Source organism: Pteronotus mesoamericanus, unplaced genomic scaffold (assembly GCF_021234165.1).
Source record: "Pteronotus mesoamericanus isolate MK-2021 breed Mesoamerican mustached bat unplaced genomic scaffold, CSHL_Meso_final contig_182, whole genome shotgun sequence".
In the NCBI taxonomy this organism is placed as follows: Eukaryota; Metazoa; Chordata; class Mammalia; order Chiroptera; family Mormoopidae; genus Pteronotus; species Pteronotus mesoamericanus.
The window spans coordinates 23,274,910-23,300,426 of NW_026555078.1; the positions used below are offsets into that span (position 1 = coordinate 23,274,910).

Genomic DNA, 25,517 nt, shown 5'->3' on the forward strand with positions numbered 1-25,517 from the left:
TCAGGTTTCTCAAACCTGTAAAATGGATCTCTTGATTTTTCTCCCCAAATCTGTTTTCCTCCAGATTTCCCTTTAGTAAGTACCACCACTATCCACCCAGTTGTTCAAGTATCCTTGCTTCCTCCCTTTCCTTTACTTTCCACATTCATTCCAAGATCCTGTCATTTCTGCCTCCAGAACACAGCCTGTTTCATTTTCTCCACTGCTACTGCTATCATCCAAGTGTAAGCCATTACTTTACTTCCTAGTGAATTCAGCGACAGTTTTCTAAATCTCCTTGCTTCCTTATTGGCTGTACTGATCCAATTTCTAAACAGAAGTCAGTGTTTTTTTCCAAATACAAATCAGGTCACTCACTGTATTGAAAATCCAAACTCCCAGCTATGGCTAAGGAGACCTACCTGACCTGGCCCTACCCACCTCTCTGGCAGCATGTCTTAGAATCCCCTCCCCACCTTTCTACTCTCCTACTTTACTCCATGCCCTCAGACTTTCCCAGCACAGTTCTTCAGGAATTATACCTGAAAGCTCCGCTGGCAATTACCAGGCCTGGCTTCATCCGTCCCACAGGTCTCAGCCTCATGTTGCTGTCTCCAAGAGACCTTTCCTGACCATCTCATGTAATACATCCCACTTCTTTGTATTCTGTGCTCACATTCTGCATATTCCTACCTTATCACTTACTGGAAGGTATAATTATTTTATGTCACGTTCATTATTATAAACCCAGTGTTTAGCACAATGCCTCGTACACAAAAGAGATCCAATAGATATTCAGCGTAAGGAAAAAAATTATTTGGGCTCTCTAAGAATATATTTCAATAATTAACATGGCTGGGCTAGTGGCTAATTCTATGGTTTGGATCCCTGCACTGTGATTTTAGCATCCTCCTATTCTGAGCCTTTAAGTTCCCCTTAAATGACTTCTATCCTCTCAATCCAGACCCCACAAAGCGAAAGACTTCATGAAGGCATACTCCGAGTCTTATTAGAGGTATTAGTATTCAACAGGCAATTTCAAATACCAAAATCTCATAATATGCTTTTGTTGTTCTCAGAATCCAGACTATCACATACATAGTTACTAAGAGGTTGTTGATTCATCTATAGTTACAATTTTCTGCCCTGACATTCTAATTATTTTCTTTGGACTGATGATAAACAGTAATGTAGAAACCTAGTACTTAATGCCTTTGAAGGGCATTACCTGTTATGCTACACAGAAGTTAAGAGCACAGGCTCTGGAACAGGCATAGGTTCTAGTCCTGACTCAGCCACTTACCAACAGTGAGCTTATGCAATTAACTTGACCTTTCTAAGCTCTAGTTTCAATGCCTGTTAAATGGGAATAATAGATATCTATATTTCATAGGGATACTTTGAGGATTAAATGAGATAAAACATATAAAACAATTACTACCGTGCCTGGCGTAGAGTAACCATAATAGCTAACAATTATTGGACAATCAATAATCTGAATTATCTAGTGCATATTCTATCACAAATAAGCAGTATGATCCTGCTACATTTCAATTTAGTCCTCTGTTAGATTAGGGCATTAGACTAGATGAAAAATTTGTTTGGGAACTCTAACTTTTTTTTTTAAGTCAATGTGGAGAGAAAGAAACTACATAGTTTAAGCAATGCATGTTTCCTGGGATAAATGTGTCAGTCACCCAGAATGTGAAATACAAAGGTACCAAAACTCTTGCCCTCTGCAAATGATAAAGCAACCTCTTGCTGCTATGTGTGATGAGTAAGGAAGTACTTTTCCTGACATAGTTTACTCTTATCATTCGTGATATAATTCAGAAAGTGATTATAGTGACATTTCAGATAACACCTATTTTGTTTATTTTAAATACATGTTTCTAGTATCATAAGGCATAAAGACAAAGTTCAATGCTGTAAGTCATAAAAATTCTGAAAAAAAATTTGTTTACTCAATCTGAAAACCTGATATTTTGTATTTGTTTAAATAAACACTACTGAATTTCTTTGTTCTCAGAAAAATATTTTGTTCTTCCTAGATCCTGTCCTGTACCATAATGATGTCCAATAAATTTGTTTTAATTTCTTAAAATTACTATTCTTATAGATAATAATTCTGAATATACCAAATATAATTTCCTATCACTGTTTTCTTTCTGGAAACCTTCAGTGCAAATTTTAATAATAATAATATTTCATTTTAAGCCAGTTAGGTTTGAGAAAAACTTTGGAAGAGCTAGCGCAATTGAGACTTCTTCACAATAAATGGAGGAAATGAGGGAAAAGAAAAATATTACACAACACTGTTTCTACTTTGAAAAGATTTCTACCCATCAAATGCTGTATTTTAAAAGAGCATCTTTTTCTTTCTCTCCTTCCCTTTTTTTCAGCCACATAAGTGAGGATATATTTCAACCCTTCTCTGTTGTGTCTTCTTAAAGTGCAGAGCTACTTGTGAAGTTCAGGGCTTGTTCATAGGAGAGGTATGTAGAAAGACACAGGGCACAGAGAATCAGGCTACTGAAATACAGAGACAAACAATTTCCTCACTTCTCCTCCTGCAAAGAACTTGAAACAGAAGGAAGATTGCAAATGCAGTATCAAATTCAGTATGTTCCATAAAGGATAAAGGAAAAACATGGAATGAGAGGCAAAAGGTAAGTTTAACTGTGATGAAATACTGAGAAAAAAAGAAACTGTTTTCCAAACTGTTAATGCTTTTATAAAAGCTAAGAATAGTAACAGATGTAATATATCAGGCTTCCATATTAATCTAGCACTTTCAAGTCTGTAATATTTTAATAGTTTTTTTGAGATATAATAGTTAAACTCTGTAAGTCACCCATGTATACAACTGGGTGGTTTTTAGTAAGTTCAGAGCTGTGCAACCACCAACAATTTCAGAAACACCACTGATCAGAAATCCTTCCCTTTTCCCCTAGCTCCCCACCCCTACACTTAAGGAACTACTAATTTGCTTTCTGTCTTCGTAGATTTACCTATTCTGGACAGTTCATATAAACGAACCATAACATGGCCTCTTGTGACTTAGCATAATTTTTCAGGATCATCCATGTCACCCATCCATTAAGTACTTTTATTCCTTATTACCAAATAATACCCCCTATTTCAGTTTCCATGAATGAACTGGCAGACATTTGGGTTGCTTCTACTTTCTGGTTATTATAAATAATGCTGCTGTGAATACTCACAAGTTTGTGTGAGATTATGTTTTCAATGCTCTTGGAATATACCTAAGAATGGAACTGTGGGTCATAAGGTAAGAAAGTCTGTCTTTTAATACAGCTAATGGAGTAATACAGCTAACATAAAGAGGAAGACACATTATAAGAGTTGTGCATACTTTGTAAAAGCACTTTTCCTCCTTACGCTAAGTATATTTAAGTTACATAAATCCACATATAATGACAGAAAAAGACAAAATTCAACGTTGTAAGTCATAAAAATTCTGGAAGAAATTTTATGTTTATTCAATCTGAAATACTGATATTTTATATTTGTTTAAATAAAAACTACTGTATTTGTTTTTACTTGAGTGCAAGAAATATTTAGGGCAGCATTTCTGATACTCAAACAACATGCATGGTACAAGATTTTGTGTGGATTTAAGTTTTAAAGAACTGAAAACATATATCCACATAAAAACCTACACATGGATGTTTATAAGCAGCGTTATTTATAACTACTAAAACTTGGAAGCAACCAAGATGTCCTTCAGTAGGTGAGTGAATAAACTGTTGTCTATCCATAAAATAAACTGTTATTCAGCAGTAAAAAGAAATGCGCTATCAAGCTATGAAAAGACATGCAGGAAGTGTAAATGTTTATTACTAATGATAAAAGCCAATTTGAAATGGCTATATATGTACTGTAAGATTCCAACCATATCTTCCCATACGTTTCCCATATGTTTGGTTTGGTTCCCAACCAAAACGTTTGGGAATGTTTTGCCGTTTCCAAAACGTTCTGGAAAAGGCAAAACTATAGAGACCAGTGGTTGCCACAGCTGGGGGGAGGAACTGATGAACAGACAGAACATAGAGGGTTTTTAGGGCAGGGCAACTATTCTGCATGATACAATGGTGAATGAATGTATGTAATTACATATTTGTCAAAACCCATAGAATGCACACCATCAAAAGTGAATCCTAATATAACTATGAACTTTGAATAATGATGGAACTACCGATTCACTGATGTAACAAATGTGGCCTCTGGTACCGGGTGTTGGCAGTGGGGGAGATTAGCCATGTGTGCAGTTAAGAAGTATGTGAAACTCTGGACTTTCAGCTCCATTATGCTGTGAATCTAAAACTACTCTAAAAAAACCCCACTTTATTAATTCAGAAAAAAAAGTTAACAGTAGTTCTCAGACAGTAAGTAATAAACAAACAAACAAACAAAATCACTTACTACAGTTTCCTTGGCAGGAGGAGGCTTGATCTGTTGACTGGGAATCAGAACAAATGTCAAAGTACCATGCATGTCAGACTGTAACAGAGAGATCAGGTAATTTTTAAAATCCATACTTATGAAAATCATTCCATGATCTTATGATCAACATTCCCTAAACTGGACTATTCTGGAACCATTAGGAGACTCAAGAAAATCAGTAAAGATTAATCCCATTTCATCAGGAAGCACAACTTATGCCTTTCATGGACTCCATTATAGTAGAACTACCCAGTAATATGGCATTTTGTAATTCTGGCACACTGGGGAAAGCCATTTAGCCCGTAAGTCTTGGGTTTTGGTCTTCTACTCAGTGTAAGTTTAGGAAGATTCCACAGTGAAGGACTGGACAACACCACAGTGCTGTAACAATTCTGCGTTATCTACTCTGACACACATCAATTTTAATGCAGTAGAATTTGAAATAGTCACTGTGACCAGGATTAGAAAAGCAATGCAAATACACAAATATTCTTCCCTCCCAGATGCCCTATTTCTGTCATCCATTCTATATTTTAACTATATAGAGCCTTACTGCCAGGTTGACTATTATTTCCTCATACACCACTAAGTGGATTCTTCAGATACCTCCAACCTAGATAGTAATACAGTAATCACAGTTTCTGGTTCTGAGATAGCAGGGAGCACGCTCAACCTAGAGACCGCGGCCAATAAAACAAGGGCTAAAAACAATGACCACTGGCGCTTTGCTCTACCAAAGCAATGAATGGGGTTTAGTGAAAATAAGGATAGAATCATGGTTTCTAGATCATTCAACAGACATCAGCAGACAGGAGAGATTCTATTGTAACAACTGATGTTAAGTCAGTAAGAACATAAATCTGGTTTGTGGGTATATACTTAGTGATTATAAATTGCTCTCTTAAGTAGTCTACAAATTGCTTCCTGACTATACAAGCACTGCCTAGTAGAACTTTCTATGATGATAAAAATGTTCCATACACACACACACACACACACACACTCTCTCTCTCTCTCTCTCTCTCTCTCTAATATGGGAGCCATTAGCTACATACTGCTCTTGAGCACCTGAAATACAAGCCAGTAGGGATGAGAAACTCAATTTAAATTTTACTCAAATTGGAATAACTACCACATGTAGCTATCGGACAATATAGATCTATACTATTGCTATTATCTAACATTGTTAAGTAAACAACAATCAATTGTGGATAATAAAAATGAATATAAAAATCATGGGGGCATTGACTTTATTTTGTTACTCTTTCTCTAGCAGGTGGCACACAGCAGGCAACTCAAATAAATACATGTTGAATGAATTAATGAAATATATTAGTGACTTCATAAGTAAATAAATATATCTACTAAAGCTCAAAATAAAAATCAGTAGTACCCACCATAAAACTCTACTAATATTGTAGAAAAATTAGGCTAGAAATGATCTTGTGCTCTTAACAATTATTTTTAAAATGCTTTAAAATATTTTATTCTGATGTCTAATAATTAAAAAAACTCAGCTTTCAAGAACCTCACAATTATTCTTCTCCCTGTGTCAACTTACCAACAAGTCAAAAACCTCATTGACATCTTTCCCCCGAATTTCAATGCCATTAATCTCCAGAACTTCATCTCCTTCATGTAAAAGACCACTTTTCTCTGCAGCACCTCCTTTTACTATCCGACTAATGATGACAGAATCCATTTCATTACGAACTGTAGCACCCTAAAAAAATTCAACATTCAATTTTAAAGTGGAAATGTAATTTTGGTTCAACATTTCATTTTTAAATGCTTATTTTTTTTCTATTCAATGTTAGCCTTCAGTTATCTTGAGGGAAAAAATGACTTACATAGCTAGAGTAATGATAATTAGGTTTGAAAGTTGACCATTTTCCTCACATTTTCTGCTTCAGAAACAATCCATTCATTAAAATTCTATCAAGCAAACTTTTGAAGCATACAACAGAAAATGTACTTTTTTGACAACAGTATGAGGAAATTTGTTCTCTATATGATGGATTATACGGTATTTAGGTGTAATTAGTGAACATGACATAATTATAAAACTCCTTTTTTAAAATTCAAATATAAAGGAATGAATAGTAATCTGGTTATTATTCAAATGTTAAATATTATAGCTATATCCAGTTCACACTGAAATGTATTAAACATTAATATTTACTATACAAATTAGAAATACAACCAAAATAATATATCTAAATAATGGAAATATAAAATACAGAAAAAACCTTGAAAGCAGATAGAGTTTGTAACACTTTTCTCTCCAACTTTTGTCATAACTCCTAATTTCTATTTTGTGATGGGGAAGAACACTAAGTTACATAAATTGCCCATAATACATGGGCCCTATTTCCTGTATCACAATATTCAAAACACAATTTGAGATCAGGATTCAAGAATATTCTCTGAAAGGAAGGAAAATTAAGGCAATAATAGACTAAGAAGAGACTGAAAAAAGTTTTACATATAAACCTATAAAACAAATATTAACATTAAGGAACATATACTTCTAAGTATACATGAAATGTATAAGTAATTGTGTTTCAACAGATTTAACTGAATGAAAAAGTCAGATTTTCTCATTTTTTTAAAAAGAAATTAGGGAGAATTAAAAAACACATTACTTGTCCCTTTGTTCCTCAACAATTATTTCACATGCTACTATTTTCAAATTAGTATCAAATTATGGGTGAGAAGATGATGAACAAATTTTTCTCTGGGTAAGGAGTATGAGGAAGAACATGAAAGATTCAAACAAATTGACCTCAAAGGAGAAAAGCTATCAGAAATGTAAAGGAGTCTTCATTAATCTGCCATACAAGATCCCTGTGTAGAAAGAACCTCAGATCAAAGATGTAGAATTCTTACCAATGGAATATCTCGAGCCTTTTCTATACGAACTATTTTTACAGTTTCTCCTCCATACTGGCCAATGCTTTCATAAACTCTCTCATCTGTAATGGGCTCCAGCTGCATTTCCTGCTCAGCGACCTTATCATGGGCCAGTAGAAGTGCCTGTTTCAAAAAAAATCCACAGGATTTAAAGTAACAGCATGACTCATTTCTCTAGAGATATTTTAACCCAATCATACACAGGGTATAGCAAAAGTAGGTTTGCAGTTGTTTGCATGAAAATATTAAAACAATAAATACAAGGATCAACTGTTTTCTGTACTCACAACTGTAAACCTACTTTTGCCCAACCCTGTAGTATTCTAATCATTAAACCTTTAAAAGTAGTACTATAATTAATGACATATTGAGATCTGTTTCCAAATTTTCCAATTAAGTACAGGTGCGACCCTGTATCTTTCATAGCCAATAATAACTAAAGATATGTTAGGTATAATAGGGCATACTCTGGGCTAGGTTATAAAAGTTTAAAATTATTATTTTACTGCAAAAAACAAAATTAATTTAAAGGCCCAATACCTTACATAAATTTATGAAAAATATAACCAAAAAAGGAGAGGAATTTCTTTTAAAGAATATGAAGATGTTTCAAAAATGATTAGTTTTAAATATGAAAATATATAACTCAACAATACTTATTTTGCAGTGGGAGTTGTTTAATAATTAGCACAGTCTGATAGTGTTTGAGGTCTCTCCTAGCCCTAACAGACTTTGATTCAAAGAGACTCTGAATGTTGGAAAAACTACACATCCAATGCTCTGTCCATTTTCTACCTGAATATGTGGAGCATTCAGCAAAGCAGTTAATTCTTGTCCTTCCTTCTGGTGGATTGGCTTCAAAACAGTTTGTACCTAAGGAACAAAAAGATTAATTCTTCCTATGTTACAGGAAGTATCACCAGCACCTATACAGGAGTTTTTTTTAAAAAAATACATCTTAAAATCGCAAAAACTTTTAAGAAAGACCGACACTAAAAACTCTCACTGAGTATTCAATCTTGTTATCATGGTGAACAAGAACACTCTTTATTAAAAAAAAACCCACTAGATAAGATTTGGTATTTATGCATATGAATGAACTATTTCCTTCCTCCAAGTTTCTCCCAACATACCGTAAAAGACTAGCAATGATTTTAAGTTCTTAATCATGTTTATGCAATTATATTTTAAGTCAAAGACACTTTTCGAGCATTACTGATTAACAGGATACATTTATATGACTAACATTATAATATGTAATTCACCATATTACAGTGAATTACATTTAAAAAGTTCCCAAATGTGAAGCAATGCATTCCTAAGATAAACTACATTTGATAGTGAATTTAGTCTTTGTTTTCTCATCTGAGTAACAGCAGCTACCATTTAAGATTCTCAAAAAACTGAGATAATCTATATAAATTTAGTACAAAATTATCACTTCGTATTATTTCTAGATGTGAGTTATTAACATTTTAAGGCTTCTATTTTAATGTTCCTAAGTTGGATGGGCCTCTATTTGGTGAGTGTGGTGGTCAGTGTACACTGGTTTACAAAACTATCTGGTTTTACTACCTAAGTCATTATAGTGTGATGAATGGGAAAATAGTCTCTATTTGTGTCACACTAGTTTATTTAACATTAGAATTGTATGTTCCTGAATGTTTTGAAAGACTGTGCATAAAATCATCTGGGCCTGGTAGGTATTTTTACGGGTGGAATGCTCACTTTCAATTTTATCTTTAACTACTGGTTATCTCTTTTTAAGTCACTTTTGACAATTTATATTTACTTAGTATTAACCACATACTTGATAGAACTTTGACATTTAGTTAAGAAAGCTGTAACTGTACTGTTATAATTTTTACTCTTTTGTGTCTGCATTTTCTTTCCTAATGTTATTGATATTTTTTTTTCATCTAACTTGTCAAAGATTTCTCTATTTTCTTGATTTGGGTTGGCCAAAAAGTTCATTTTGTTTTTCTCAAGGAACATGGCTCTAGTAGCACTTAGTTGTCTTTAACTTCATTTGAAACAATTTGTTAGACCGTATTGTGACAGCTGTCATATCAGTGTGCACTTAAAAAAAAAACTGGTGAATTTTGTGTAGCTATTTTAATATTGAAAATGGGAGAAAATATGCAATATTTTTGGCATACTGTGATTTATCAAGAAAGGTAAAAAGCACAACTGAAATGCAAAAAATGATTTGTGCAGTGTTATGGAGGAGGTGCTGTGACTGCTCGAACCTGTCAAAGGTGGTTTGCAAAGTTTTGTGCTGAAGATTTCTTGCTGGACAATGCTCCAAAGTTGGGTCGACCAGGTGAAGTTGACAGTGATCAAACTGAGACACTGAGAACAATCAAATCAGGAGACAGCCAACATACTCAAAATACCCAAATCAGTAAGTTATTGGTGGAAATGAAAAATGTGTCCTTTATATTTCAAAAAAAACCGTATGGATTTTTTGGCCAACCCAGTACTTCTCAAAGAAACAGCTTCTAATGTTCAGTCTACTGTTCTTTCCAATAAACAATTTAATTCCTTTTTCTGCTTTAGTTTATTTTCCTTTTTAATTTCTAATCACTTAAGATGTATGTTCAGTTCATTTATTGCCAATCTTTTTTTCTTCTACCATAAATATTTAAAGGTACAAACTGTGATCTGTGGACTACCTTCCCCCAAAGAGTATACATCTATGTTCTCATTGTCCATGCCTCTGATTTTCTTCCCTTTCCTATTTCCAAACTCAACCACACACCAAAAGAGTACGTAATGCAGGTAACAAAGCAAAATTATCACCATTAATAAAAACACATATAAGTTAATTTGTATATAGAATTTTTTGTTACAAAACTCACTCATGATTAAAACAGGAATCCAGTAATTCTTTAATACTTCTTACAGCTATTTTAAATCACCTTTCCCCTAGCAAACCTAAGAGATGATAATTTTGGGGTTAACTAATTTGAGCACAAGTGGAACAAGGAATGACAGTAAAAAACCAGCCTGTCCTCTGGTTTTGGTACCTAGAAAAACATGTTTCTAATTGCAGAGTTCTGTATGTGTGAGCAGTACGGCAGAGCAATTATCTTCTCCAAGAAATCCAGCTATGGCCGAGTAGCTTAGCTGGCAATAGTTTTGTCCTGATAGACCAAGGGACACATACAAGAATTAAGCAGTGAGTACATGAATAAGTGGAACAACAAATATATACTTCTCTCTCTCCAAAAATCTAAATAAAAAAAGAATTCCATTAAAGTCTTACTAATAGACAAGGGCAGTAATCCAAAACTGAGTAATTAATGCGTACTGACTTTTAAAATAGGATGTCTTTTTTAAAAAAATACTGCAAATCTAAATTAATTTAAAATAAAATTTATAGTTCCTGATCATGCACCTTTTAATAGCTGGAGAAAGTAATTTGGATGGAGTTGCTCCATAAGGTTACCAACATTTGATGCAGCTAGACTTTTAAAAAAATTGTTATTTTAGTCATTCTGGTGTCCATGCAGTAGTATCTCATTCTGTTTTAATTTCCATTTCTCCATTGGCTAATGAGGCTGAACATTTCAAACTTACTGGACACTTGGATTTCCTTTTTGTGAAGTGTCTGTTCAAGTCCTTTATCCATTCTTTAAAAATTGTATAGTCTTTTTCTTATTTGTGAAAGTTCTTTTGAATATAAGCTTTTGTCATACATACTTATGCACACACATGTATATATCTCAATATCTCAAAATCAAATAATCAAATACCATTTCCTGGTCTGTCTGGCTTGCATTTTTACTGGATAAGCAAAAAGTTCATTAATTGAAACTCAACTTCTCAATCTTTTCTTGATAAAATCACTTTAATGACCAAAAAGCTTGTTCTGTGTTTATTAGTAAATACCCTAGATTGTCAAAGATTTAATATGGACCTCCAAATCTGAAGTTTTCAGTTCGTATTACCTATTATATAATTCCTGCTTAACTGGTATTTTAAGTTATAAAAGCAAAGAACTCTCTCTAATGTTTTAAGACATTTATCACTAAGTTCTTGAGTTGTTTTTTTTCCTGCCTTAAATTAAATTTCCACATAAAAATAACATAACTGAAGCATAAGGTAATTCCTTCTTTTCATTACTGCATAACACAATAGCTGGAATTATGAATGCTAAAAAGCATTCGTAATGATTTGCTAAAAAGCAAATCATTAGGCAATGGGAACATGAGCAGCCTAGTTAGTGTTATGCCAGTCTCAAAACCTCACTTGGCCTCAATATTCAGAAATATACAACAAAAAGGTTGAAAGGTGATTGCTAAGGTTTCTCCAAGTGTAAAATACTGACAATGAGTGATTTAACCTTCAGTTTTGTTATCACACTTAACACTCTTCTTTGATGAGCTCTGAGTGGGTACTTTTCTTATGTATTACACATTGTAAGTCAGGGCTGCCATACAACTGTGCATGCACAGCTACAGGTGAAGTCACTGGCAAACAGCACAACCATATATGGTGGCCAACTAGGTTCACCTTGCATTCCATTTAAGACCAGTTTCAGCCCAAGGTCACTATCACCCACATATCCCTCCACCACCAAAGTAATACAATTCTCAAGTATTTCTGAAGATACTTTAAGGATGTGAAAGCCAATCTTCAGAAAATCTCCTTGATACGGTACTTTTGAAATTATAAACCATATAATTACATCAACATCCTAAAATTAATATCCAAAATTGATTTTTAAGTCCTTTTCAAGCACTTCTTTCTCTCCCAAAACTTTTACTCTAAGTCACTTCTGGTGTTTTGCTTCTCTCAATCCTAAAACCCTTTAAGCTATGTTGTTGCTTTTATCCTTTTTCCATCTTTCCCTGTGGTCTCTGTTGCATTCTTCAATTGGAGCAATTTTGACCTCTTCCTTATCTCCTTTTCTTTTCCACCTATTGTTCTATTCAACAAAACAAAGGCCCAGTAGTTAATTGGACAAAACTTCTTCCTAAAGACTGGGAAGAGAATTATAATTATTTATTATGTGTTCCTTCCAACCCTATATAATAAAAGTTAGGCTATATTTGTAAGTAAGATCAAAGTAATGTTGGTTATTCTTAATATCTGTAAGGGAAGTAATTTGCAGAAAAACCATATAAATTATAAATAAAACTACAGGGATAATTTCTGAATAAAAATTTTGCATATTTAATTTTAATAATAAAAATGAGCACAAAGAACAGATTTCAACTAGCTCTCTTTTAAACTCTGCAGATGGAAAATTTCCTTTCTAGGGACAGGTCTTTAGGTCACACTTTCCTTTCATGTGCAACATTAGACTTCTCTCAGGCCTCTTACACACAGGATCTTTGCCCATTACGGGCATCTAAATGAGGAACATACCTTCTGTGCCAATCTGAAAAGTTCCTTCTAACCTATTTTATAAAACACGTAGCTCTGGAGGTCCTACCTTTCTCCCTACCCCATTTTCTGTCTTGTGTCTGGATTCAATGAAATAGATTTACCTGACAGGCTTTCAGGATTATTAGTTTTTTTAATATCAAAATAACTTAAAATCCTATAATAATGATGAAATGTCCACCCCCAACCAAGATAGGAGACAGCTTACTTGTATTTTTTAAAACCTTCAATTTAAAGGCTATTAAACATTCGACATCTATAAGCAGCAGAAACTAGAACTCTCATTGTACATTAAAACTTAATTTTTTGACCTTCTACAGTTTTTATAGAGGAAAAACTTGAAAATATAGTCACGCATCACTTAATGACAACACCCTGTGAGAAATGCATCATTAGGTGATTTCATCATTCAAACATCAGAGTGTACTCACACAAATTTAGATGGTCCATGGGGTAGCCTATTGCTCCTAGGCTACCAACATGTACAGCATGTTACTGTACTGAATACTGTAGGCAATCATAACACAGTGGTATACTGCCACAGGATTGGCAGTGCAGTGGGTTTATTTACACCAGTATCACCACAAACCAAAGAGTAATGCACTGTGGCACTGTGTTAGGAAAGCTGCACCATCATTACGTGATAGGAGTTTTTCAGTTCCATCATAATCTTATGGGGCCACCGTCATATATGTGGTTCACTGTTGACTGAAATGTCATTATGAAGCACACGGCTGTATTTACAAGTAACAAAAATTATAAGTTACATATTTATAGTATCTCATTATCAGATAAAAATTTTTAACTCATCAGTATTAATTTATTTCAGTTTATAATATATAATGCTTAAAATAAAACTAAACTAAAAACCATTAAAAAACATTCCTCTTTAGCCCTGGCTGGTGTGGCTCAGTGGATTGAGTGCCAGCCTGTGAACCAAAGGGGTGCTGGTTCCATTTCTAGTCAGGGCACAGGCCTGGGTTGTGAGTAAGGTCCCCAGTAGGGGGTTCACAAGAGGGAACCACACACTGGTATTTCTCTCCCTCTTCTTCTCCCTCCCTTCCCCTCTAATAATAAACACATAAAAATCTTAAAAAAGAGAAAAAACAAAGAAAGTTCCCCTTTAATAATTTAGATATTTTTTACTATGCAAATATATAATTTTATATACAAAAATAACTTCTTTCATGAAACAGAGTTCTGAGATAAGTATATATTTTTTCAGTATAAAATGTAGCAAATTTTTCCTAATACAATAAATTACTGTGATTAGTAGCAATTATTTGAAACAAGTCTTATATTCACACCACTATTTTCCAATAATACTGCCTTACTATTGCTAACAATGAACTTGCGCCTGTCAATGGTACCTTTAGAATACCTACCTCTTGTGCAAGATCTCGGGCGTTGGAGATGAGAGGAAATGGAGGACTGGCTTTGTCCATGTGGGCTGTGACAGCGTTGTGTATCCTAACTGCATTCTGGAAATCTTGATTTTGTACAAGTTGTAAAAGCAGTGAAATATCTTCCTGGCTCTGAGAGTCTACCAATGTATGTTGGATATGTTTAAGGGAAGAAAACAAGTCTTCCACTTCTAACAGGAGAAGAAAAAGGTATCAATAAGTTAATTTTCTGTCTTAACTTGGTATTTAAGATAAAATTTCTTGAACTAATAACAATTTACATTTTCATAAAAAACTTGCATTTATATATGTGAGTGTCAAATTACTGTCATTTTACTGATTTTTAAGTAACAGTCTTTAAAAATTATACAATGGGATAGAATAAAAATTTAAAGTGTTTTAAACATAAAACTAATACATAATCATTATAAAAATAAATGAGGGGAATAATACAGAAATGAAAAAAGAAACTTAAAATCACCAATAGTCCCACCAACTAGAAACATTAAATGCCTTACAGCATCTTTTTCATTTGACAGTACATTTTAATTGTTTTCCTAAATCACCAGTCTTTAAAAAACATTAGCTATAATGGCTCTATATTTTATCACATGGCTAAATCATAATTTATTATAACCATTACACTAAAGCTGAGCACTCTAGTTGCTTCCAATGTTTTGCCATTATAAGTAACAATAAGCATTTCAGTACATAATGATCATTGCTACATAAACATGTGGATTCTGGCGTTTTCTTAAAATAATTCCTAGAATTTTAAAATAAGATCCTGCCATTTTAAAAACCAAAGTTTTCCAGGGAGATTTTACTAATTTACATCTTATTAGCAGTATTTTCTCCAAAATTCAACAGCACCATTTAAAAAAATCTTCAATTTCTTTAACAGAGAATTTAAAGTTTATTCAAATTTACCAGGTACTTCTTTTGTGGTCCATTAAACTCTTATGAACATGTTTCCTAAAATTATACTGACAGCTGTGGCATATATATGTATGTGTGTGCGCTCCTGTTAGTGTCCATAAGCAGCACATACATTTTTCTGGGATTTACTTCAAAATGATTAAGAACCAGAGGGTGTCTCTTCCCTGTCCCTCAAAAGGCAGATGTATATGTTTGTGTGTACACTGTCACATTCGTTGGAAATGGTTTTCTGATTTTTCCATTTGTCTGTTAATTGTATTTGCGGTAGCTGTTATTGAGGAAGTTTTCAACTCATATATTTATTAAGAATGATCCCTTCACGCCTTTCCGGTGGTGACAAACTCCCCATGAAAACAGACCTCTCGCTAAGTATCTCCTTCATCGCTCGCCAGAAGAGAAGAGGAAACACAAGAAGCATCGCCTGGTGCAGAGCCCCAGTTCCTACTTTACGGATGTGAAATGCCCAGGATGCTGTAAAATCCCCACTGTCTTTAGCCATGCACAAACAGTAGTTTTGTGTGCTGGCTGTTCCACTGTCTTTTGTCAATCGATAGGAGGAAAAGCAAGGCTCACAGAAGGATGCTCTTTCAGAAGGAAGCAGCACTAAAAGCACCCTGAATCAAGATGAGTGGGGAACAATCCCAACAAACACATTTTGAATTACAAAAAAAAAAGAAAAAGGAATGACCTCTTCACCCAGCGATTAGGCAAAGTAAAAAAGGCTTTTGGATACAGACAACAGTATGGTGATTGCCAAAGGGAAGGGGGTGGGGGTGGGGGGTAGGAGAAGTTTAAGGGGAGATAAAAGGTGATGGAAGACTTGTCTTGGGGTAGTAAACACACAATACAATATACAGGTGATGTATTGTAGAAACTGTATACCTGAAACCTATATAATTTTATTAACCAACGTTATCCCTAATAAATTCAGTAAGACACTAAAATTAAAAAAAAAAAAAAAAGATCCACCTGCCCTGGCTGGGTAGCTCCGTTGGTTAGTGTTGTCCTGATACACCAAGGTTGTGGTTTGATTCCCCCGTCAGGGTACATACAAGAAGCAACCAATGAATGCGTAAGTGAACAACAAAATTGATGTTTCTTTCTAATATCAATACATTTTTTAAAAATTTAAAAAAAGAATAATTTACCTTTTCCTGCATGGTTTCTCTTCACTGTTTCTATGCTTATAAACTCCTTTCTCTAGGTCATTATTTAATTAAATTTTTTGTAGTTTCTTGTGTCTTGTTTCATAATGAACTAGAATTTATCATCACAGCCAGATTTGCTTTTCCTGTCTTTGCCTTTCCCGCTGCAGAGTGTCCATGTTTCTGCCGTCCTTCCGTCCAATCTACCTAGGTCCCTCTCCACCACGACACTCCCTCCCTTGTCCACTCCCACACTGCTCGTGTGCCGATCTTTCCTACTAGCCCTGTGATTCTCCATTTCCCTGGCTCTTCCTCTGTCCATGTGGCTCTTTCTCCTTATGCCTGTTGTATGTGTGTGTGGGAGTGGGAAGGGAGTCTGTTCCCTCTGCATCCTGTTCTGTCTTTGTGGTCTGCCTGTCCTTTGTTACTAGAGAAGAGGGTACATATTTGACAGGACTGATTTAGTTGCATCTGATCCAATTTTTAAAATTCCCTTTGAAATTGCAGAATATTGGAGAACTAGGTGGCTTCTTAAGTAACAGATAACGTAACTGCAGCATCAAAATGAGACATTTCTCTAAGTGTGTAGAAAATTAACTGTTCCTGAACAGTAAGTATTTGTAAAGTGCTTTTAAATATGTACCATATTGGAAGAAAGTTTTTTTAAAACCTTTAACTATATATTCTAACCTCTGAAATGTGGAATTTTTATAAAACTTATATATGAATGAGGATGTCAAAATGAGAATCCTTGAGTTGATATTGTCAATAGTCATTTTTTATTATGGCATCATACTTAATATCAAACAAGAGGTCCTTTGTCAGAATTCCATTCAGAATTTCTGAACAAAGAACTTGAGTAAAGACAGTGAACTCATTTGATCATAATCAGTTTTTTGAGACTAATGCTGTATATAGGTACTTGTTGCTTTCTATGTGACCTTAAAGTTGTTACTGGACAGAGGGGGCATCATTTTTAATATTCTTTAAATTGATAAACTTACTTGTAAATATATACTGATTTCATCTGAGGGTTTGTATTATTTGGTATTTCATATTTTCTCTTAAATATGCATTTGTTTCAGCTGCATATGGTTTAGTCTGTATCTTATAAAATTACACATATCTCATAAAATTTTAAAAACTCTTCTAAGTGTCTGGTAACTTAATATGTTCTGCTTAGTCATTAAACATTTTTAATGAAAAAACACTGGAACTTGAAGAATGAGAGAACTTTGGGCAGCTTTCCAGCCTAAAAATGCTATCTGGAAACTTTCTCAGCTACATTGGTCATGAAAGCAGATATGGAATTTATCTGAAAACTGTCCATGTAAATCATAATCACCAAATTTTGCTACACTACGCTACCCGTGTTAATGCGACGCTGCCAAAGGTGGTTTAGAACATTTCTCAAAAAGATGCATATAGCTTCTACATTCACAGAAATTGCAGTTTTGATTTCTTTTTGCGTAACTTTTTCAATATACGAGGGGCGACCCCCTCCAAAGAAACCCTGAAATTATCTTCCGGAGGGTGGGCCCCTTATAGTTCAGGCCTCCCCTGCTAGGTGAGTGTTCTAGGAATACAGCTCCATCTGGCATTGCTATGAGAGGCTGCAGCAGCTTCAGTGAATTTTTTTGAAGTCTCTTTCAATGTGTTTGCCTATTTCATGATGGGTGATTTACTAGCATACCTGCCCACGTGGCGCTGAGTGTTTAGCAGGTTTTGACCAAAAATGGCATGACCCCCGTGCCCCACTCCCTATTTCACCCAATCTCGCCCCGAGCAACTATTTTGTTTCCCCTTCCCTGGATGAAAAAAATCCTCAAAGAGAAAGGTTTTGCCAATGTGGAAAGGGTAAAACAAAAAAATGGCAGAAGCATTAAAAGGCATCAAAATCAACGAGTTCAAAAGCTGTTTTGAGTGGTGGAACAATGTCTTGACAGGAGCATTGCATCAAATGGAGAGCACTCTGAAGGTGACTGAAATTTCAACATGTAAGAATACAACACAACTTTTAATAAATAAATTCAGTTTTTTGGGGGTCCCTGTTGTACTATCTAGCATACTATTGTAATGTTGGAGGTAAAATACTCTTGAGAAAATATTTAAAGCATAAGAAACTTGCTTAAAATAACACATAAAATGCAACATTATAAATGTAGCAACAATATTATAAAAAGTATATAAAAGAATTAAGGCATGCATTATATGCAGTATATGTGAAAACCAGCACAAACACAGTTAACTAGAGGGAATTTCTCCTACAGATTCATGGTAACATAACTAGAATGTATAAGCTTCTCTAAATACTTGTCAGTGTACATTACTTCCTGTTGTACTGAGTGAAAAGACATCTCGGGACAGCTTTTCTACAACAGAAAAACAACATATCACAATCAACCCTAGAACTGCAACAACAATAACAAAAAGTTTATCTTTTATTATTCCCCAAGTGTGGCAGAAAAAGCACTGCCTTAGAAGCTGTAGAAATGAATTCTTCATCCAGGTGCCATTTTTTAGTATGACATCATTTTCTTCATCTGTAGAGATCTGATCTGAATTATGTCTCGGGTTTTGATGTTTTTGTTTTTATCATTGGGAAAAGTTTTTCAGGATTTTTATAAAGATTATATAAAATAATATATATGCATATAATATGGTATTATCCTATAAAAATCTCTGTAATTCAGGACAAATAGACATTTGTAGTTTTTCAACAATGATTGGTCATACTTAATTGTCAAACTGTGCTCCAGTGCAAGTAATTTTAATTTAGTCTGGCAACACTGATGTAAGTCTGGAGACAACTACTAAGAAAAGATAATTTCAGTGAGTTTTTACTAAGAACAAAAGCGTGAATAGGACTTAATAGAGGTGACTGAAGTTCTACAGGATGATAACTAACAAGTTTAAATTGGTCTTAATACTAATCTAAAAAACTTGAACCTTAAGCCCAGCTAAATTTGTCGGTATTTCTAGCACTGGCATGGAGCTGATGTTCTCCCAGAACCCATTTTTATGTACTGGGTCATCAGCCTTTTTGCGGTTCAGTTGTAGACTTCTGCTTTATAGCATTCCTAGTTCTACAGATCTTATTATCTTAGTCCCTGACCTCCTGAGTAAAAGACATTTTCAGTTTGACCATGAAGGGTTTCTTTTTCTGGATTCTAAACTGTCCTCTAGGTATTTGGTAAGAAACTCTTTTACATTACCATCATCTTCTCTAACATTTCATATAACACTTAAAATCTTGATTACTTATGTTAAAACAGAGGACACAGTATCTAAAGATAAATCACTTATATTTGGCTTTGGGATACAATTGAACTCTCTACTCCCCCTTTGGCCCTCTTCCTGGCAGCCTAAAATGTAAAAGAGGCTAAAATAGGCAACAGAGAGTAATCATTAAGAGTTACTCTATTTGAAAATTCTATCTTCAAACACCCAAGACTCAGAGCAGCTAGTCCGCCATTAAGATTCTTCCATTTTGTTGTTTAAATAATATCAGTTCTTTTAACCTATGCTCAGAAATTTCTAGATTTCAACGAACTTCATGACCTTTTTCTGAAACATTTTAAGATTTCTTCTTTTTCTCTAAACTTTAGAGTCAAACTGAATATTGAAATCAGGAACTGAATATTATTGAGTATGAGAAAATTACATCAGTTTCCAGGATATCTATCTGCTGAATCAAAATTAGAACTTTCATTCTGGAAACCTTTGCTTAAATAGGGGTAGTCTTTTCTTTTTTTTCTTTTTAAGCTTAAGAACCTAAAATTTAGATCTCTGAACTTAGGGTTTTAGTGGACTAAGTCAAAATAAACTTATTAAAAATGAGCAGAAGCTTATGAAAGAGCCTGAACAGTAATTACTCATTAACAAATTGGGTTACAAATTACAAACAAACACAAGTACATATGCAAAAATAGTTGAGTGAGACAGCAGAGCAAAAACCTTACTCCCAAATATGGTAAGAAAATGTAAAACTGTCACTGAAGTGACTACAATTCAATCAAGTATAAAAGCTTCATGATTTTTCTCTGGATGAAACTCAAACGGGCGTGATGTGACAGAAGAAAACCACGCCAAATATGGAGTCAAAATACCTGGCTTGGCCATTTATTTAGTTGCATTATATGTCACTAGACAACTCACTCCAAGTCTCTGAGCTTTTTTACAAAATAAGGGGGTTTGACTAGGATAGAACTTCTTTAACTTTTGTTTGCAAATCATTAAAAAAAATTTTTTATTTCTCAACCCAGGATACACATACCTATTTGAAATAAAAAATTAATGAATAGTTATGTGTAATATACTTTAATATTTCCTATTTTATTCTTGTTCTTAAGAAAATTACTGGTTGATGGGATAGCTAAAATTAAATGACATGTAATAACAGTCATTTAATGAACATATTCATAACAGTACTATTGCCAGTAGCCCAGACATGGAAATTGGAACCCTCACACATTGCTGGTGAGAATATAAATTAGTACAGATACTGTGGAAGATATGACAGTTAAACAAGAAGATAAACACAAAATTACCATATGATTCAGCAATTCCACTCTAAAGTATATATCCAAAAGAATTAAAAACAGGTCTTCAAACAAAAACTTAGAGCCATGGCCGGGTGGCTCAGTTGGTTAGAGTGTCGTCCTGTACACCAAAGAGTTGTGGATCAATTCCCAGTCAAGGCACATACTTAGGTTGCGGGTTTGATCCCTAGTCAGGGCATGTATGTTTCTCTCTCTCTCTCCCCCATCTCCTCTCTCTAAAATCAATAAACATATCCTTGGGTAAGGATTTAAAAAAAAAAAAACTTTGACAGGAACATATTCATAACAGTACTATTGCCAGTAGCCCAAACATGGAAACAACCCAAATGTTCCATCAATAGATGAATGGATAAACAAAAAAATGGTTTATCCATACAATGGACTATCATCCAGCTATAAAAAGGAACGAGGTACTGGTTCATGCTATAGAACAGGTGAACCTTGAAAACATCATGCTATGTGAAAAAGAGCCAGTCACAAAAGGTCATATAGTGTGCGACTCAGTTACATGAAATGTCTCAAATAAAGAAATCCACAGACAGAAGGGTTGTCAGAAGTCAGGGGAAGGGAGAGTAAGAAGTGATTGCTAATGGATATAGTTTGTCTTTGGACGGTAATGACAACACTCTGGAATTACACAGTGGGGATGGGTACACAATCTTGTGAATACACTAAAAATTCATGAACTGTACATTTCATAAGAGTGGATTTTATGGTATGTGAATTGTATCTTAATAAAGCTATTTTTAAAAATGAAATTAAAAATTACTGTTTAAGATCCACAAATTAATTTCATGGACTAGAAAATTAGATGATCTCTATGGTGGCTTCTGGTTCCTACAAAAGTTAAATTTTAGTCAAATCTACATTGTGCCAAATGTCTATTAACATTTTCCCCCTTGGTCCTCAAAAGAATCCTAAAACTGAGGCTCAGAAAAGTAAATTCCCCAAGGTTAACAGCAATTAAGTTTAGATAAAAAGTAAATTCTACATCTGATTCCAGACATCCCCTGAACTTTCCAATATACGAAGACGTCATGCATTTCTGAACATAACAATGCAAGTCTTTGAAAGAGGGAGAAAATTAAAATGTATTATTACTTATTAGGTGAAATTAAGTTTTGATCCATCATGTCAAAGACTGAATGGTGTAGCAATTAATCAATTTTCAGTAGAATTAAGCGTATTTAACAACCAAGCACTACATGACTATAGTTATATTCTAGTGAATCTTTTAAATCTTTATTTTAGGTTTGCTCTAATTTTGGCAATCTTAACAAAAGAGAAAGATTTCAAATGGTCCAAACATTTTACACATTAAAACTAATACCAATAGATCTAATTATTTCACTTCCAGAAGAATAAAAAATCTCTCAAAGAATGGCTAATAAAGTATGAAAATATCTACAGTATCTATAGCAGTTGAGCATAAATTTAATGATGAGAATAATTAATTCCTCAGAAGTAGGCTGACCTCAAGGTTTACTGCCACTGGGATTTTGTTTATGGCTTTAAAAGAACTTTATGTTAAAGCCAATATTAAAAGAAGTTCATCACAACCCAACAATATTTCGGACTACGCCATGGTCAATCAAAAGTCAAATGTTGCCAGAAATAAATGTGAAAGAGATATTTTACCTTACAACTTCAAATACAAAAGTACTTTTGACTTAAAAGAGCGAATATTCAGAGCTATCTAGCAAAGAAAAATATGTAGACACTAATTAAGATTGAAACATGCTATTATTAATATTATAAAAATATTTTATTCATAGATTTCATCTCCTTGGTGTGTCTTTTTAAAATCTTTCTTCACATTAATAGCATGTTCTTATGGTAGAAATAAGAAAGCTCCGATCACAAATTTCAGGAGTTTCCTTATTAGCTGATAGCTCACCAAGCGTGTGTGTGGTGGTTGAGTGTGCCTTGCCTAAGCTCTTTTCAGAGATGCAACAATCATATAGTTACATGAAGGACAGACCGCAGTGTTTCTGAGTTTATTTCCTTTAAATATTCTGTCTACTGTATTTACTTGTCCACAACTGTGGTCCGAAATTGCTTATCTGTGAATACAAAAACCAAAGCAGTGAAATCTACAATCTAGACATAGGTGAAAATGATTCTGCTCTACCTCATCCCATTTTAACCTGCATTCTGTTCTTTTCTCAGGATTTATCTTACAAGATAGTTTGCTTTGCTTATGAATGAAACTAGACAATGATATTTTATTTGTAGCCAAGTTTTTAATTACTCATGCTAATTTTAAGGAAAGCCTAATATATAAAACTTTATTATAATTTATAATACTAATATTAATTACTCATTTGGAATTAGTTCAAAAATATTTCAAGTATATCAAAATTGTTTATACTTTATAATACTATTATTATTTATTTGAATTAAGTTCCCACATCACTATTTTCTAATTCCCAATAAGGTTCTGAGTGCTTTTAAACAAGAAAATTCAATTTATTCCTTTTGAATATTTTCTATCAACTCCATCCCTAACCTTTTCTTTTTAACTTTGGTGATTGATACATTTATTTAACAAATTTACCAAAGAGTTTACTCTGTGAGAAATGCTATATATTCCAAGTGTGCTAGCAAATTATACCCACTTACTTTACGCACATTTCTATAGTCTGAAAATTCAAGGCAAACTCATACTCATTAGGATAGCCATTATCAGTGCATTATGGTGGAGACGTAAAATGGAGCATCTGCTTTGGAAAACAGTAAGATGGTTCTTCCATCCCTGCACTTCTGTTACTACACCGTGCCAAATTTATAAATACTTTCATTAAAAAACAACACCCCCAACCAGTTAAAAGTATCTAAACTTTCCAGTCACACTGTCAGTTCTTGAAAGAATTATTTTCTCTACTCACAGATAAATCATGATGTATCTATCATCTGGAAATTGAAGGCTCCCTCTGAAAGAAATAAATCAGCTGCCCCATCCTTTCCTCATTTAAAACAAGGTTGCTGTTTCTGGCTGTAAAAAGGGCTAAGAAGTAGTCTCCCGGCATGTGTGCATTAATTAAAACATTGGCAGGGAGACACATAGGACTTTAAGGGAGTACTTCTGTGAGAGTATGATGTGTTAGCAAATTATGAACAGGAAAAAAAATGTGTGTTACAAAGCTCTTAAACTTTATTTTAAAATAAAAACTTAAAAATGAGTATATCCAAACACTAAAAGCTTTGACCAACAATAACAATGTTTTAACCTACACTAACTTTTCATGTTTCCTACAATTAACACCATTTGTGTTGAGTGTATTAACATTAAATCTACCACTTATTTCTCAACATATTAATTAATATTCTCCTATCCAAAACATGAATTACAGTACCTGGTACATTTCAAATTACTTTAAAATAAAATATGTAAGACAGCCTTAAGTTCAAGGATTGCACAAAAGTATTTTTACAAACTCCCTTGAACTGCAAATTAGCCACCAACATACAAACAGAAAGAGAAAAAAAGCAAAAAAGAATTAAGAGAAATGGTCTCCAGTTTTCTTGCTTAGGCGAATAAATAAATTCTTTAAGTGAATCTGGCTTAAGCTCTATTTGTTCCTTTACTGAGATTACTTGAATATTACCTATTAGATAGACATTTATGCCTCATCTAAGTAAAGCAAATGGACTAACACATTAACCTTAAGGTAATTTAAACAGAAAAACAGAAGAATCTTCCAGGCTTGGGCTAGATATAGTACAATGTAAACTTTTTCCAAGTCATGGAGAATATTGACAGAATATTTTAACTTTAAAAAATGGGCTTGTAAGACATGAAAACTAGTAAGAGGTAATCAGGAATGAAATATGTTTACTCTAACAAAACTCTCACAGAAAAAAAGAGCATAAAATTCCTTCAGATAAATGTATTAGAAAATACGCAATCTTTCTGCTTTCACTGTAACATCTGAAGGCATTTAGCAGATTTCACTATCACAGAATATGTCAATGATTTCTTCAAACACTAGAGAGGCATGCACATTGGTTTCTGTCAAGAAATGTGAATCCTTAATAGATTTACAGCAAAGGAAAGCAGCAGATGATGTGATGTAGTAGAAACTGTTCAAGATTTAGAATATAGAGACTTGGTGAGGAGCATATCTAGTATGTAAGTGCCTTTGGGCAAACCAGAAAAAGGTAGTCCTCCTTTTCTTGGTAGCCTGAGCCCTGGTCCTGGTGAGTGAAGAACAGGTAGGATGCTGGTCTCCACTCAAACCCCCTTTGCTCTCTGCAGTAACCAACTACATATCCAGAACAGGGAAATTTAAGTTTGGCTCTACCGCTTACAAGCTTGGAGTCTTAACAAGTGATTTAACTGAGGTTTGATTTCTTTATCTCTAAAATGGCGATTACAAAGCCCTGTTAACAGGACTACTGTGGATATGAGAGAGAATGGTTATTTGCTGTAACATTTAAAGGAACACAAATTACCTTACACTCTTAACACTAGTTCAGTGACGACTCTTATGTGTGTGCAGGAACAAAGGGCAATAACTTCAATAATCAAATATTCTAAGCTTGGAAATTTACTCTTGACATCGATTTCTATTGTAGATTCATAATGCATATTAGCAGTCTAAAGACTCTAAGAAGTCCTGAAATTAGCTGTTTAACGTATTTAACACATTGTTCTCAAAATTTGTTTGATCATAGAACATTTTTTTGTTTGTATCAAAATCTCACAGTACTAT

The 25,517-nt window shown here is 33.9% G+C and overlaps 2 protein-coding genes across 9 annotated transcripts in view; one reads left to right on the forward strand and one right to left on the reverse strand.

Annotated features, from left to right (window-relative positions):
* The window catches only part of PALS1 (protein associated with LIN7 1, MAGUK p55 family member), a 73,712-nt gene that overhangs the window by 18,359 nt on the left and 29,836 nt on the right, over positions 1 to 25,517 (reverse strand). For all 8 annotated transcript variants that reach the window (XM_054567410.1, XM_054567408.1, XM_054567405.1 and 5 more), the window contains 5 exons: positions 14,139 to 14,347; positions 8,155 to 8,232; positions 7,336 to 7,482; positions 6,008 to 6,169; positions 4,426 to 4,503 (listed from right to left, as the gene is read on the reverse strand). In XM_054567410.1, the coding sequence (XP_054423385.1) occupies positions 4,426 to 4,503; positions 6,008 to 6,169; positions 7,336 to 7,482; positions 8,155 to 8,232; positions 14,139 to 14,347 (674 nt within the window). The remainder of the gene's footprint in view (positions 1 to 4,425; positions 4,504 to 6,007; positions 6,170 to 7,335; positions 7,483 to 8,154; positions 8,233 to 14,138; positions 14,348 to 25,517) is intronic.
* On the forward strand, positions 15,278 to 15,767 carry LOC129066060 (40S ribosomal protein S27-like). Its single transcript, XM_054567594.1, has 2 exons — positions 15,278 to 15,285; positions 15,453 to 15,767. The coding sequence occupies exons 1-2, from the start codon at positions 15,278 to 15,280 to the stop codon at positions 15,700 to 15,702; spliced, it is 258 nt and encodes an 85-aa protein (XP_054423569.1). The 3' UTR covers positions 15,703 to 15,767.